Source organism: Phytophthora infestans, genomic scaffold, assembly GCF_000142945.1.
Source record: "Phytophthora infestans T30-4 supercont1.74 genomic scaffold, whole genome shotgun sequence".
NCBI classification, from domain to species: Eukaryota; Oomycota; class Peronosporomycetes; order Peronosporales; family Peronosporaceae; genus Phytophthora; species Phytophthora infestans.
In genome coordinates, this window is record NW_003303685.1 from 59,649 (window position 1) to 71,601 (window position 11,953).

Consider the following 11,953-nt stretch of genomic DNA (forward strand, 5'->3'; position numbering starts at 1 on the left):
GACGGAGGATGTAAAAGATGAAGATGATGTAAGAGAAGGCTCCTGTGGGAGTGACAACCGCTGCTGATCGGGACGCTCTACGTAAGAGCACGCGCGACGAGCTACGGGCGGCTAGAGAAGGCCGGTTGGAGATGACGGGTGGCGTCAAAGACGCGGTCAAGGTAGAAGGAGAGGTGAAAACGGAGCCGGCGCCCGGTACGGAGGCGGTGTCGCCGGACCCGGATGAGGTACCCCTGGTAGAGGAGGGCGTTCCTCTTGGGGACGACTACCAACTTGCCTATGAGCACGGCAGCTGGGAAGTGTTCGGCCAGTACGAGGAGGACGAGCCTTCCGTCGAGAATTGGGAACCGGCCAAGAAGAAGAGCCCCAGTGGATTCATTCCGCAGTACACTGGAACCGAGGAGCGCCGCTGGGACCGGCCGGCGTTTGACTGGAGCTGGACGTCCAAGGGGTTCGCACCCTCGGACAACACGGTGTTCGCGTACACGGCGTCCGTGCCCCAACAGCCTTACGAGGCTCCGCCTGTCGCTGTTAAGAAGACGATCGCTGCCAATCCGGTGGCCCCTTACAGAACCACGGGACCGAGCGTGCCTGGGACGGGTACTGCTCGGACGGCTACTGCTGCTACGGGAGGTCAGAATAACGCGGCGACCCGGACGCATCCTGCTCCGCCTGGAATACGTAGGACTGGTCCGCGCCCTGCTTGGTCGGGACTAGTAGGGAGCGCCCCGGGCGTTCCGCCGCGTTCGGCAGTGGTGCCGCGAGGTCCGCAGGCCCCTCCGCGTGCTGGTGTTCGACCACCGGTCCGGGCCCTGCCTGGGCCGTCACGCCTGCCGAGGCGTGAAGACTGGACCACGAAGATGTCGACTGTGATGAAGGTGCTGCCGATGCTCTACTCGGACACGGCTACGGTGGAGAAGGCGCGCGACTTCTGGGAGCTGTTCGAGGACCACACTGACCGGTTGCCAGACAGAGAGCGACTGTTGGTTTTCCGACAGAAGCTGAAGGGACGTGAGGCCGAAAGATGGTGGAGCAACTCCAGCATCAAGTCGTTCGCGACGCTGAAGGTGCGTTTCCACAACCGGTTCCTCAGCAGGACGGCTGACGAGCTCTGGGAGAGACTGTACTCCACTAAGCGTGAACGTGGCGAGTCTGTGGAGGAATGGGGAGACCGAGTCACGGATCTGTGCGACTCCCTCGACTATCCGAACCCTAAAATGAATATCAGCTGTTCCGTCGTGGCCTGAAGAACAAGAGGATGCTGGCTGCTCTAGATTCAAGCCCGGCTCGAGATATTCCGGAGGCGTGCGAGTGGCTAATGTTTAAGGACATGCATCGTCCTGTGGAGGAAGACGACGAATTTCCTGACGAGTCGCGGGCGAGGACTGATAGTCACACGGCGACTGTGAACGCTCTAACCCAGAAGCTGGACGACTTCCTGTTGCAGCAGCAGGAATGGCAACACCAGGTGATGGAAGATTTGCCGTCCGTGCCGCCGGCTGCGGTGCCTACTGTATCGGCGGTGGTGCCGAGCTCCGGAGGCCACGGACAGCTCCCTCCCGCTGGTGGAGCTGGTCCGTTCGGAGGTAATCGTGCCCGTCGAGGCATCAAGATGGCGGAGGATTCCCACACGCAAGAAGGAGAACCTGTCTGTGGCCGATGCGACTACAAGGGTCACACTCGCGTGACGTGTTCGCGCCACCCGATGACTTACCGACGGTGTAACCACTACGGTCATATTGTGGCTGAGTGTGAGATGCCGTATACCGGGGCCCGTGGCCCGCCTAGCGGTGGAAACGGAGGAGGAAACTCGACGATGCGGTGTTTCTACTGCCACCAGATCGGTCATAGTGTCTCTCAGTGTCCCGAGATCGCTACTCTGAAGGGATTGGCCACGACTCTGAAGGCGTCGACGGCCGAAGCTTCTCGTCAATGCCGGGAGCGTGAGGGAGGGGAAGAACGAGTCACTCCTTCCTCTGGTCAAGTGGATGACTCGAGTGGCGGCCGAGTGAAGGATGGAGGAGACAAGGCCGTTACAGTGGACGTTGATGGAGAGGTAGCAGTGACGGGGAAAGAGGACAGCGCGGTGGCTGTTGTGCTGCAGAAAGAGAAGAAGACGAAGGAAAAGGAGAAAAAGTCGAAGGAAAAGAGGGTTATCCGGATAGTAGGCACGGAAGAAGAGGGAAACCTTGTGGTGGTGAACGACGCCCCGGAACGGTGTGAGAAGGTAGCCATGGATCTATCCAAGGTGGCTTCTACGGTGGGAACTACCGTCGCTGTCGACGGCGTCACGGTTCCTGTGGAGAGTCTGCCTGTGGGGCAGAAGACGCGGCCGGAACGAAGGATGCGTGCGGAAGGGGTAAGCAGTGCTGATGGACCTAGCGCCGCTGTGACGTACAGGAACAAGGAGGCTGACACGGACGAGGATGCCAAACCGAGCAAGGAGATCGAGCAAACTGAAACTGGCTGTATCTTCACGGATGCGGAACTGGACGCCATGGAGGAGTGTGAGCCCGGCCAAGAGGCTACGGTTTTAGCTGGCACGAAAGTTAATACGGAAAGTGAAGAATATGACAAGGAGTTAGAAGACCGTTTGTACCCGTTGGACGAAGCCGTTGTATTGGAGCGTGTGCGGCTAAACACTGAGGCCGTAAGGGATCCTTCGATAGCGGAGTTGTCTCGGTTGTTGAACATCTCGCCCGAGGTCTTGGAGCGAACTCGCCGTGCCTTCCCTGGAGAGCTTGCATCGCCGGAGCACTGGCAAGACTGGTTCCGGAAGACGTTGGAGACGACCGAGGAGGCCAAGCGGGCCAATCGAGACTTCAAGACGCCCGTAGTAAATGCTGTGCGTACGGTTATTACTACCCTAAGAAGGTCGTCGCCGTCGGAGAAGCTGAACGAGGGCCGTGAGACTCCCCGACGAGTGGAGGATCGAGGTGAGGACGACGTCTGTGCCAACATCCTGTTGCCCGCCGTCGAAACTGATGCTGGAGGAGAAGACGGAAGACTTTCACGCCCTGGTGACAGTTCTCCGGTAGTTGATCGTCGAGGCGTACGTGCGGCGGCGCGTACCGCCGCTTATCGCTGGTTGAAAGAGTGCTTGGAGGCTGGTAGCGCGACGGCGTCGACGCCCGGCGAAGACGGACCTACGAGTGACGGAGTTCAGCCTAGGTGGGACAAGGCGCCTACTGCGGATTGGCAGCGTCTCCGTGCTCTCGCCGAAAGGGGGGCAGCTGGATTTACTAAGAGCGGGATACCGTGGGGGACGTTTAGAGACATACCTCATAGCGTACTTAGAGGTGGAAGGGGCTCTCGTCTGGACCAAGCTCCTCCTGCGGGCTAAAGGGGGAGGAATTCGTCGGCACGACGCCGTGAGCGGCGGAGAGCGGCCCGGCGGATGGATGTCTCTACGCTCTTCGAGCCAACGGCTGGGTTGTGCGAGCTGCTGTTCTATCCCAAGGACGAAGACGACGCCTCCCACTACGTGGAGGTGGTGCGGCCGTCACCGAGGGTCGTTACGAGGTGCCGAAGACCGGCTTGGTGGAAGTAGTTACCGTGGAGCTGCCTGGTGGGTTTGGCGTCTCCCACGTGACGGAAGAGCCGATGTCCATGTCGTGGTCGAGGATGGCCGGCAAGTCGTGTGCGCCGTTGAAATCTTTGAGGCACTCTCGAGTGGGTACATTGAGTGCTTACCGTCTCAGATGCTGGCCGACACTGGTGCGACTCTGAGTCTCGTGGACAGTCGAGTATTCAAGCGATTGGGCCGGTCCCAGGAGACGCTGGAGCCGTACGGCGGCTAAGTCAAGAGCTCGTCGGGACACCCTCTCAAGATACGGGGATGGATCGGTCTCTCACTGCGACTGGGAACTGTGGAGGTCTCCCTTAGTGTGCTGATAGCTGACAAGTTGCACGTCGACGCCATTTTGGGGGTGGACGCCTTGGGTGCTTTTGGGGCGGTGATCGATGTCGGCGAACGAAGGATGACGCTCAAGGGTACCGGTGAGGAGCTACCGCTCGGGTACACGGTGGTGCAGGACGCCTACATGGCTCAGATGGCCGCCTCGATACGCCTGCCTCCGCTAGGACAAGCTCTAGTGATGGCCAACGTCGTCGGCGACGCTGCTGACAAGACTACGGTCCTGGTGGAAAGCACTGTTGGTCTCTCGCCTACTCTGTGTGTCGCGCGGACCTTGTGCATGGTGGAAAACGGCCAGGTCCTAGTCGAGGTGTGCAATGCGTCGTCCGACGTGAGTTGGGTCAAGAAGGGCTCCACGGTCGCTTGCGTGTCCGTGATTCCCGAGTCGGCGTTTGGCCCTCTTTCGCCTTCCGTGCCTACCGGCGCGGCGGTCGAGTCGACGGAGTCCCAAGAAGCGAAGGCGTCGTCGGCCTCGGGGAACGTTGAGTTAGTGGAGCTCGAGAAGATCGAGAGCCCCGAGCCGACGGTGCCGCCCGACAAGGAAGAGAAGGGCGAGGCGGGTTCTCACAGTCCAAGTTGACGGACGAACCGATTGAACTGTTCCGCGAGGAGCTGATCGGCTTCGACGACTTATTCGTCACGTCATCCATAAAACCAGGGAGGACAGATCGACTCAAGTTTGAGATAGACACCGGGGATAATAAGCCAGCCGCCCTACCGTGTGTCGATGGCGGAAGGGGAAGTCATGGAGGCTGAAGTGCAGCAATACCTGGATCTCGGGTTGATCAGGCCGTCGAACAGTCCGTGGGCTAGTCCCGTCCTGATGATCCGGAAGCCGGACGGAGGAATTTGCTTTTGTATTGATTACCGGAAGCTTAATGCTGTGACGGTGAAGGATTGCTATCCTATGCCACTGATTGACGATATCCTGGATGTATTAGGAGGTGCTCAGATCTTCTCTACGATGGACATCGCGTCCGGTTACTGGAACGTGCCGATGGACGAGGGCAGCGTGGCCAAGACGGCGTTCACGTGTAAGTTTGGCCTGTACGAGTGGCTGGTGATGCCGTTTGGACTCTGTAATGCGGTGCCGGCGTTCGAACGGTTGATGGAGACCGTCTTAGTGGACCTGAAGTGGCGAGTGTGCTTGGTGTACCTGGATGACTGTGTGATCTTCAGCAAGGATTTCCCTACGCACCTAGTGCGTGTCCGTCAGGTGCTGACTCGGTTCCGTGAGGCGGGATTCAAGCTCAAGATGAAGAAGTGTCATTGGGGGCGGAGTCAGGTGGCATTCTTGGGTCACATTGTGACGCCGGCCGGCATTCTACCGAGCCCTGAGAAAGTGAAAGCGGTGATGAACATCCGGCCGCCGAGGGACCTGCACGAGATTCGGTCGTTCTTGGGCCTGACGAGCTATTTCCGGAGGTACATCCCTGGATATGCGGCGATATCGGCGCCTCTGGAGAGACTGAAAGCGAAGGATGCTCCGTTTGAGTGGAACGAGGACTGCGAGGCTTCGTTTCGGCAGCTGAAAAGAGCTCTTATGAAGCCTCCTATCCTGGCCTATCCGGACGGCCGGAGGCGATTCAAGTTGTTTGTGGACTCCTCCCGGTACGCCGTCGGCACTTGTCTGATGCAGGAAGTTGATGGCCGTGACCGTGTAGTGGCTTACGCCAGCAAGTTGTTGACCGGTTCGCAGAAGAATTAAATTAACAACCAGGATGGGATTTCGGAGATTGAGTGCTGGGGCGTCGTCTGGGCGACGCGTAAGTTTCGGAGTTATCTCGACAAGCGCGAGTTCGACGTGTACACGGACCACCAAGCGCTTACGTGGGTCTTCAGTCCCGGCAATCGGACTTCGAACGCTAAAATGGCCCGGTGGGCCATGGAGCTGTCGAGTCTGCAGTTCAAGGTACACCATAAGCCCGGTACGGCTATGGGGCATGTGGACGGTCTCTCTCGGCTACCAGTGGGCAAAGTGGCGGCGCTGACTATGAACGACCTACTGAATCCACACGACGACGACGTGGGTCCGTCTTCAGTCGGGGAGCATTCGAGTCCCGAGACGGACGAAGAAGTTGAATACGCCGACAGAGCTGCTGGTGACCCGGCCAATGGGCACGTTGACGACCCTGGGCCGGTTGGATTACGCGAGGATCCTGTCAGAGAAGAAGTCGGACGGTCGCCCCGTCACCCGTCGACCAGTTTAGCCTTGATCGTGAACAGTTCGTGAGTGAACAGTTAGAGGTGCCGTGGATCAAGGCGCTGGTGGCCTTCTTGCTGGACGGAGCGTTGCCGCTGGATCCGTACCTGCGAGCGCGATTGGTGCGGATGGGACCCAGGTACTCCGTCCAAGAAGGGATGCTCTTGCGTCGCGTAAACTTGGCGGCTCGAGCCGGCCCTGCTCGCTCGGTCTCAGTCCCCGTCGTGCCCTTGACATACGTGGAAACGGTGCTGCATTTCTGTCACAAGGACGTGCTGTCGTCTCACATGGGACTGACGAAGACGACGGAGAAGGTTAGACGGCATGCCTTTTGGCCAGGCTGGACGAAAGATGTTGAAGAGTACGTCCGCACCTGCAGCGAGTGTAGCGGCGGGAAAGGACCGCGACCGTGGCGTTCTGGACTCATGCAACGCATGCCGGTGGCTGACCTGGCTGGTCCGTTTTCACTGCTAGTGGTCGATGCTATAGGACCTTTGCCCTTGACTGGGAGAGGTCACCTGTACATCCTCGTGTTCGTAGACTACTTCACGCGGTGGGCGGAAGCCTTTGCAGTAGAACGTTTGGATGCGGTAACTTTCGTGGATACTATGGCGAACGGAGTGGTCGCTTGGCACGGAGTGCCGTCGCGACTGCTGAGCGACAACGGGTCGAACTTCACGTCTGAGGTGGCCAAGTCATTCTATCAGACTTTGGGGATCAAGAAGCTGTTTGGGTCAGCGTACCATCCTCAAACGCAAGGTCTAGTCGAACGGTTTAATGGTATATTAATTGGGATGCTACGGATGCATGTGAGCGATGCTCAGACGGACTGGGACCTCTACCTGCAACGGGTGTTGTTTGCGTACAGGACATCGTATCACGAGGCTCTCGGTGACACTCCTTTCTTCTCACTATACGGACGTGACCCGGCGTTGCCGCTGGATGTGGCATTCCTGAACTTGGGCACCAAGTGGAAGAGCAACAAAGTGGCCCGATATAGGCGTGAACGGTTCCGATCCTTGCGCGACTCCAGACACCTCGTGGAGCGACAGTTGCTGAAGGCGCAGGACCGCCATGAAAAGAGACTGGACCGTCAAGTCGCTGTGGAGTTTGCAGTAGATGACCCGGTCTGGGTTTATCAGGTGCTCAGGACCAAGCGAGGAGAAGTGCACACGAAGAAATTGTCGTTCTCATGGCACGGGCCTTGCCGAGTAGTTGAGAAGGTGGGCGACAACACTTGCAGGATTGCGATACCCTCGCACCCCGACCGAGTCGTGCCTGTATCCGTCAACCGACTCAAGAAGTTCCGAGGACGGAGGCCTCGGCCCTTCATGGATGAAGTGCCCGAGGGCTTGGAGGGGAACGGTGACGAGATCGAAGACGGTCCGCTGGACGAGGCTGATCTGCCTGTTTCCAGTTTCTCGGAGAGGTTGACCGTCGGAATGGGGGACACTGCGCTGACAGGAGTCACTGCTCCTCTACTGGAGGTGGTGGCCAAACGTGTGGTTAACCGTGGCATCGAGTATTTGGCGCTGGCCGCTAACTTTGAGACGTTCTGGTTGCCGAGGGCGGCGCTGTCGCCTGAGTACGAGTCGCTGATCTCGGCTTTCGAACAAGCCGAACGGAAGAAGCAGCGGTTACCCGAGTTAAGACGGAGGTCTCGCCTGGCGGATGCGAACGCGGAGGTCGGTGATGACGATTTACTGATGGAGTAGCCTATGTCCGTGAATAAGTGTCTGAGGTGTCAGGGTTGGATAAATTTCGATAAGTGGATTGGGTACCAGGACTCTTACGCGGACGGACCAGGTGTGGAGTTTATATTACATGTTTATATTTGGAAAAGAGAAACGATGGAACGAACTGACAAAGGGAACAAAAGAAAGATTAACGAAAGCAAGAGTATTAGGGAAGGGATTTCGAGTACGAACGGGAGGCACTACACTACGATACGACGCTGAGCGCGGGTTGGCGGTACTTACTTGGTCTTCTTGGTGGCCGCGGCGGCCTTCTTAGCCTCCCCGTCGTCCGAAGACTTCTTGGAGGACGTCACGCCCGAACCGTGGCTGCGGTTAACCGAGGGCGCGTCGCTGTTAGACTTGGAGGTGGCCTTGCTCTCCGTGATCTCGCCGTCTTCCGCTTCCTCTTCATCGCCGGCTGCCTCTTCGCGGTCTTCGAACTCTTCTTCTTCGTCTTCGGCGTCCTCGGCGGCGTCGTCGGCTTCGTCGACCTTGTCTTCCTCGTCCTCGTCGCCGTCGGAGCCGGAAACTGTGAGCGAGGGCCGGGCTGGAAGAGGCGCAGAAGGAGGCAAGGCCGAATAGCTGTCGTCGTCTTCGCCTTCGAAGTCGGAGTCGTCGGCCCCTCGCTCGGTCACGTCGTAAGGCTTGACGTCGTCCAGCGCTTCGTACGTACCGTCCAATTGCTGCTGCACAATGTTGGTCTGCACCTCGCGGAGCGACCGATCCGAGAGGAGCCGCTTCCAAACGCCGCTAGTCTTGTTACCAACCCAAGCAGGGTTGGGAGGCGACCGGCTGGCAACGTTCATGGCGATGCGGCCCAGAGCGACGTCCGAGAGGCGTAGGTGGGGCTTCCGAGTGATGTCCCCAGCCTGGGTCTGCTCCAGCAGCTCCGGAACGGAACTGTAGCCGTCTTCGTCGATGGAGAACGGATCGAGAGCGCGGGCGATGGTCCGGTCGTAGAGAGCCCTATCCTTCTTGTAGAGCGTCGCTAGGTCGACTTGGGCGGCTTGAGTCTTGGCCGCTACCGAGTGAGCGGCCGCCTTGCCCCCGTACCACATCAGGGTGTCGTGGGCCTTGTCCTCCAGCTGGGCCCAGGAAGCTGTAGTAGCCGAACACCTCGATGTTCGCGCTGATGAACCGCAAACGGGCCTGCACGGGCGACGGACATCTTCTTGCGGCGTGCGTCGGAGTTGCCGGTGGGTGCGTAGAGGGCGCAGATGAAGAACGTAGCGCGGTGCATCATCCAGAAGCGTCAGTGCAGAAGATGAAGCAGCGGAGGCTCTTGCGGGTCGTACCAGGCTCGCTGCCCGGACCACGGATACGCCAGCCGGAAAGGAGTCGTCCCTCGTCCTGCCGCCTCCTTGATAAGGCGATCCACGTCACGACGGATCGCGGCCGGCACGTCGTCGGGGAGCTCGAGGCAATACTTCAGGGAGTTCGCGGTGGTGCGTCGCTTTTTGGCCGGACGCTTCGACTGGGCCTTGTTGCGCGGGGCAGGACGCTTGATGGTCGTGTCGGGCTCCGGCGCAAAGAGAGCATGAGTCGGGGGCTGTCCGTCTTCAAAGGAGCCGGGCGGCGGCAACAGCGTCACGACCTCCGTCAGCGTGGCCGGTAGGGAGTCGTCATCCGCGATAAGGGCGAGGGCAAGGGCGTCGACTGCCTGCAGCCCCGAGGAGGCCTCGTTGACGACCAGGTGATCTCGGAGCTCGGCGTAGAAGTCCACTTGGGCGCGCAGGACATTGTCCTCCTCCGACGGCTTGCCCTTGCCGTCGAGGCGGGCGCGGAGACGGCGGACGACGACATCCTTGCTGAATTTCTTGGTCTTGGCCATGGTTGAAGGCGGGAAGAGCTGCGGCGGCGTGAGGAGAAGGAAACGAATGCGGAAATGCGAGAAAGTCTGGATCTTATCGCTAGGCTGATGGTTCTTGACCTAGTCAGGGACCGTCAATGGTTTAGTGATACGCCAGATGCGCTGGTGGGGGAGACGGTTTGTCCACCGTGATCGACGGTTTGTGACGAGGGCCCGGCACGGTCCCAGATCCGACTACGATGGATTGTGGGTTACGGCGTGGACTCGCCCCAGCGCCGAGAAGTGACGGTGATGAAGTTCTTTTAACGATGATTGATGGCTCCTGCCTATCTGGACCGGCCTAGCGCTGGTACGCACGACTACTCAAAGATCGGACTCCCTGCGTTCGGGGCTGCGCTACGATGATTGAGTTGCTCGCTGAGGCTACGGAGTGGTGCGTCTGGCTTGCCGGGATCTGCTGGGCGTTTGGGTGGAGCGTCGTGCGTCATCCGTGGACAGAGATGGCGTGGGCGGCAGCCGTCCGCCACTGGTCTGGATTGCTCTGGGCCCTGAGCGGCGCCGTCGGCTGGATGATCACCAAGGCGTTGTGGTGTGTGGTGGGGCGGATCGTCGGCGCTGTATTGGAATTTGCGATCAAGTGGACCGGGCTGTGTAAGACTTGCATCCGGCGCTACCGGATCTTCGCCGACTACGTGAGGATTGCGGAAAGGACTCCGGCAGTGCGTCGCTGGAAGCTGTACGAGGCGTTGTTCCAGACGCCGATGGTGGTGCTAGAGGACGAGGCGGAAAGCGAGGACGGGTTGGGACGTCTTGCCCACCGCTGGCTGGAGGCCTATCACGCCTTGTGGTGCGTGTTCCTACCCGACGTGATCGCGTTGAGCTGCAAGTCTACAGTGAAGTATTGTATTGGTTCCAGCGCGGAGTGTCACCGAGCAATGGACCGTGCGTGCTGTGTTTTCCGCGCTTTCGCGTCACTAATGGGATTGTTTGCCTACGCCGGCCTGTACACGGCCGTCTACGTGTACGCGTTTGTGGAATGGATTCTCTATGGAAGCTGCGGCGTCGGGGCGCTACTACAGCTGGGGAAATACGTACTGGCGGAGGGGCATTTGGGTGTCGACGGCGGATTCGTCTGGAACGACGATGTGGTGCTTGCCAGTGGTTTGACCGTCTTGCTAGCCGTTACTAGTCGCCTACTGCGGTGGGGAGAGGCCTCCAAGGGCCGACGCACGCCTAAGCAAGTCGCTGAGGACAGATACGCCCGGTGGACGAAGGACCTTGAGGAGCAGGAGCAGGCCGAGCGCCTCAGCGAAGCGTTCTGGAAGGGCGACGGCTGTGTGGGTCCCAAGCCAAAGGTGCGTCGGCTGAGCGAAGTGCGGGTGCGCCGAGATGCTCACCGTGCCCGGAAAGCTGATCAAGGCCCTACGGGTGCTCGACGAGGGCGTCAAGCTTCAGTCGGGGAGGGTGTCACGAGTGGTTCTGGCGGCCACCGTCTTGGGCACGGTGAGTTCCGTTACCCTCCTCCGCACTTTTCGACGGCCGACCAGATTCGTGTGGGCCACGCTTTCGATAAGGCCATGCAGGGCCACGACGGAGTCGCTGAGAAGTTGTGGGTCGGCCTCGGTCTCCGTGGGACAAGCGCGCCTAGAGCGTACGGTCCCCGTGGATGACGAGGACGGAAGTCATGGGGGACCGGAGCTACTGAAGGACAGTGTATCTTCGCGGTGAGGCGGTGGGGTGAGCGGTACCGCCTCGCTGTCGTGGTGTACAAAATCGTGGACGATGATTGCGAAACGGTGCCTGACGGCGGGAACGAGGACCATGGAGGACGAAGTGCGGGCCGCAAGGAAGAAGGAAAGAGGTCAGTCGTGAATTTTCCTTGGAGAAAACAAGCAGAAAAGAATTTGTGTTGACATTTGTCTTTAGCTTGTTGCTTCTGTTTATATCTCCATACTGTTCTACTTCTATACAGCGTCGACCGTCCCATCCAAGGACGGCTCGTGACAGAGCCACGAACGCAAACAATGAAGAACGTGGAATGTCGGATCTTGTGACAAAGCTGAAGGCTTGGCTGGTGAAGCTCAAGTCTTGGTTCACCAAGACGAAACCGGGTCAGGTGGCGACGACGAAGTATCAGACGCTGGCTGAGAAGGTGTCAGTAAAGGTTCAGTCTTTGACATACAAGAATGAATTAAAGAAAGCGGAAGACCTGATTAAGAAGGGCGCCGTCACGGATGATGTGCTGTACCAGAACAAGATGAGTCCTGAGGCGTACTTTGACGCACTGA

General features: G+C 59.1%; 2 protein-coding genes across 2 annotated transcripts in view; both read left to right on the forward strand.

The window, feature by feature from the left end:
- Positions 1–4,496, forward strand: part of PITG_18984 (uncharacterized protein) — a gene marked incomplete at both ends in the record, with an annotated part of 5,340 nt that extends 844 nt beyond the window's left edge. Inside the window, 4 exons of the mRNA XM_002997435.1 lie at positions 89–1,067; positions 1,229–3,052; positions 3,385–3,676; positions 3,898–4,496. Coding sequence (XP_002997481.1) covers positions 89–1,067; positions 1,229–3,052; positions 3,385–3,676; positions 3,898–4,496 — 3,694 coding nt within the window. The remainder of the gene's footprint in view (positions 1–88; positions 1,068–1,228; positions 3,053–3,384; positions 3,677–3,897) is intronic.
- Positions 4,497–10,165: 5,669 nt separating this feature from the next.
- Positions 10,166–11,335, forward strand: PITG_23149 (uncharacterized protein; the record flags this gene model as incomplete). Its single annotated transcript, XM_002997436.1, has 1 exon — positions 10,166–11,335. The coding sequence occupies one exon, from the start codon at positions 10,166–10,168 to the stop codon at positions 11,333–11,335; it is 1,170 nt and encodes a 389-aa protein (XP_002997482.1).
- Between the last annotated feature and the right edge of the window lie 618 nt (positions 11,336–11,953).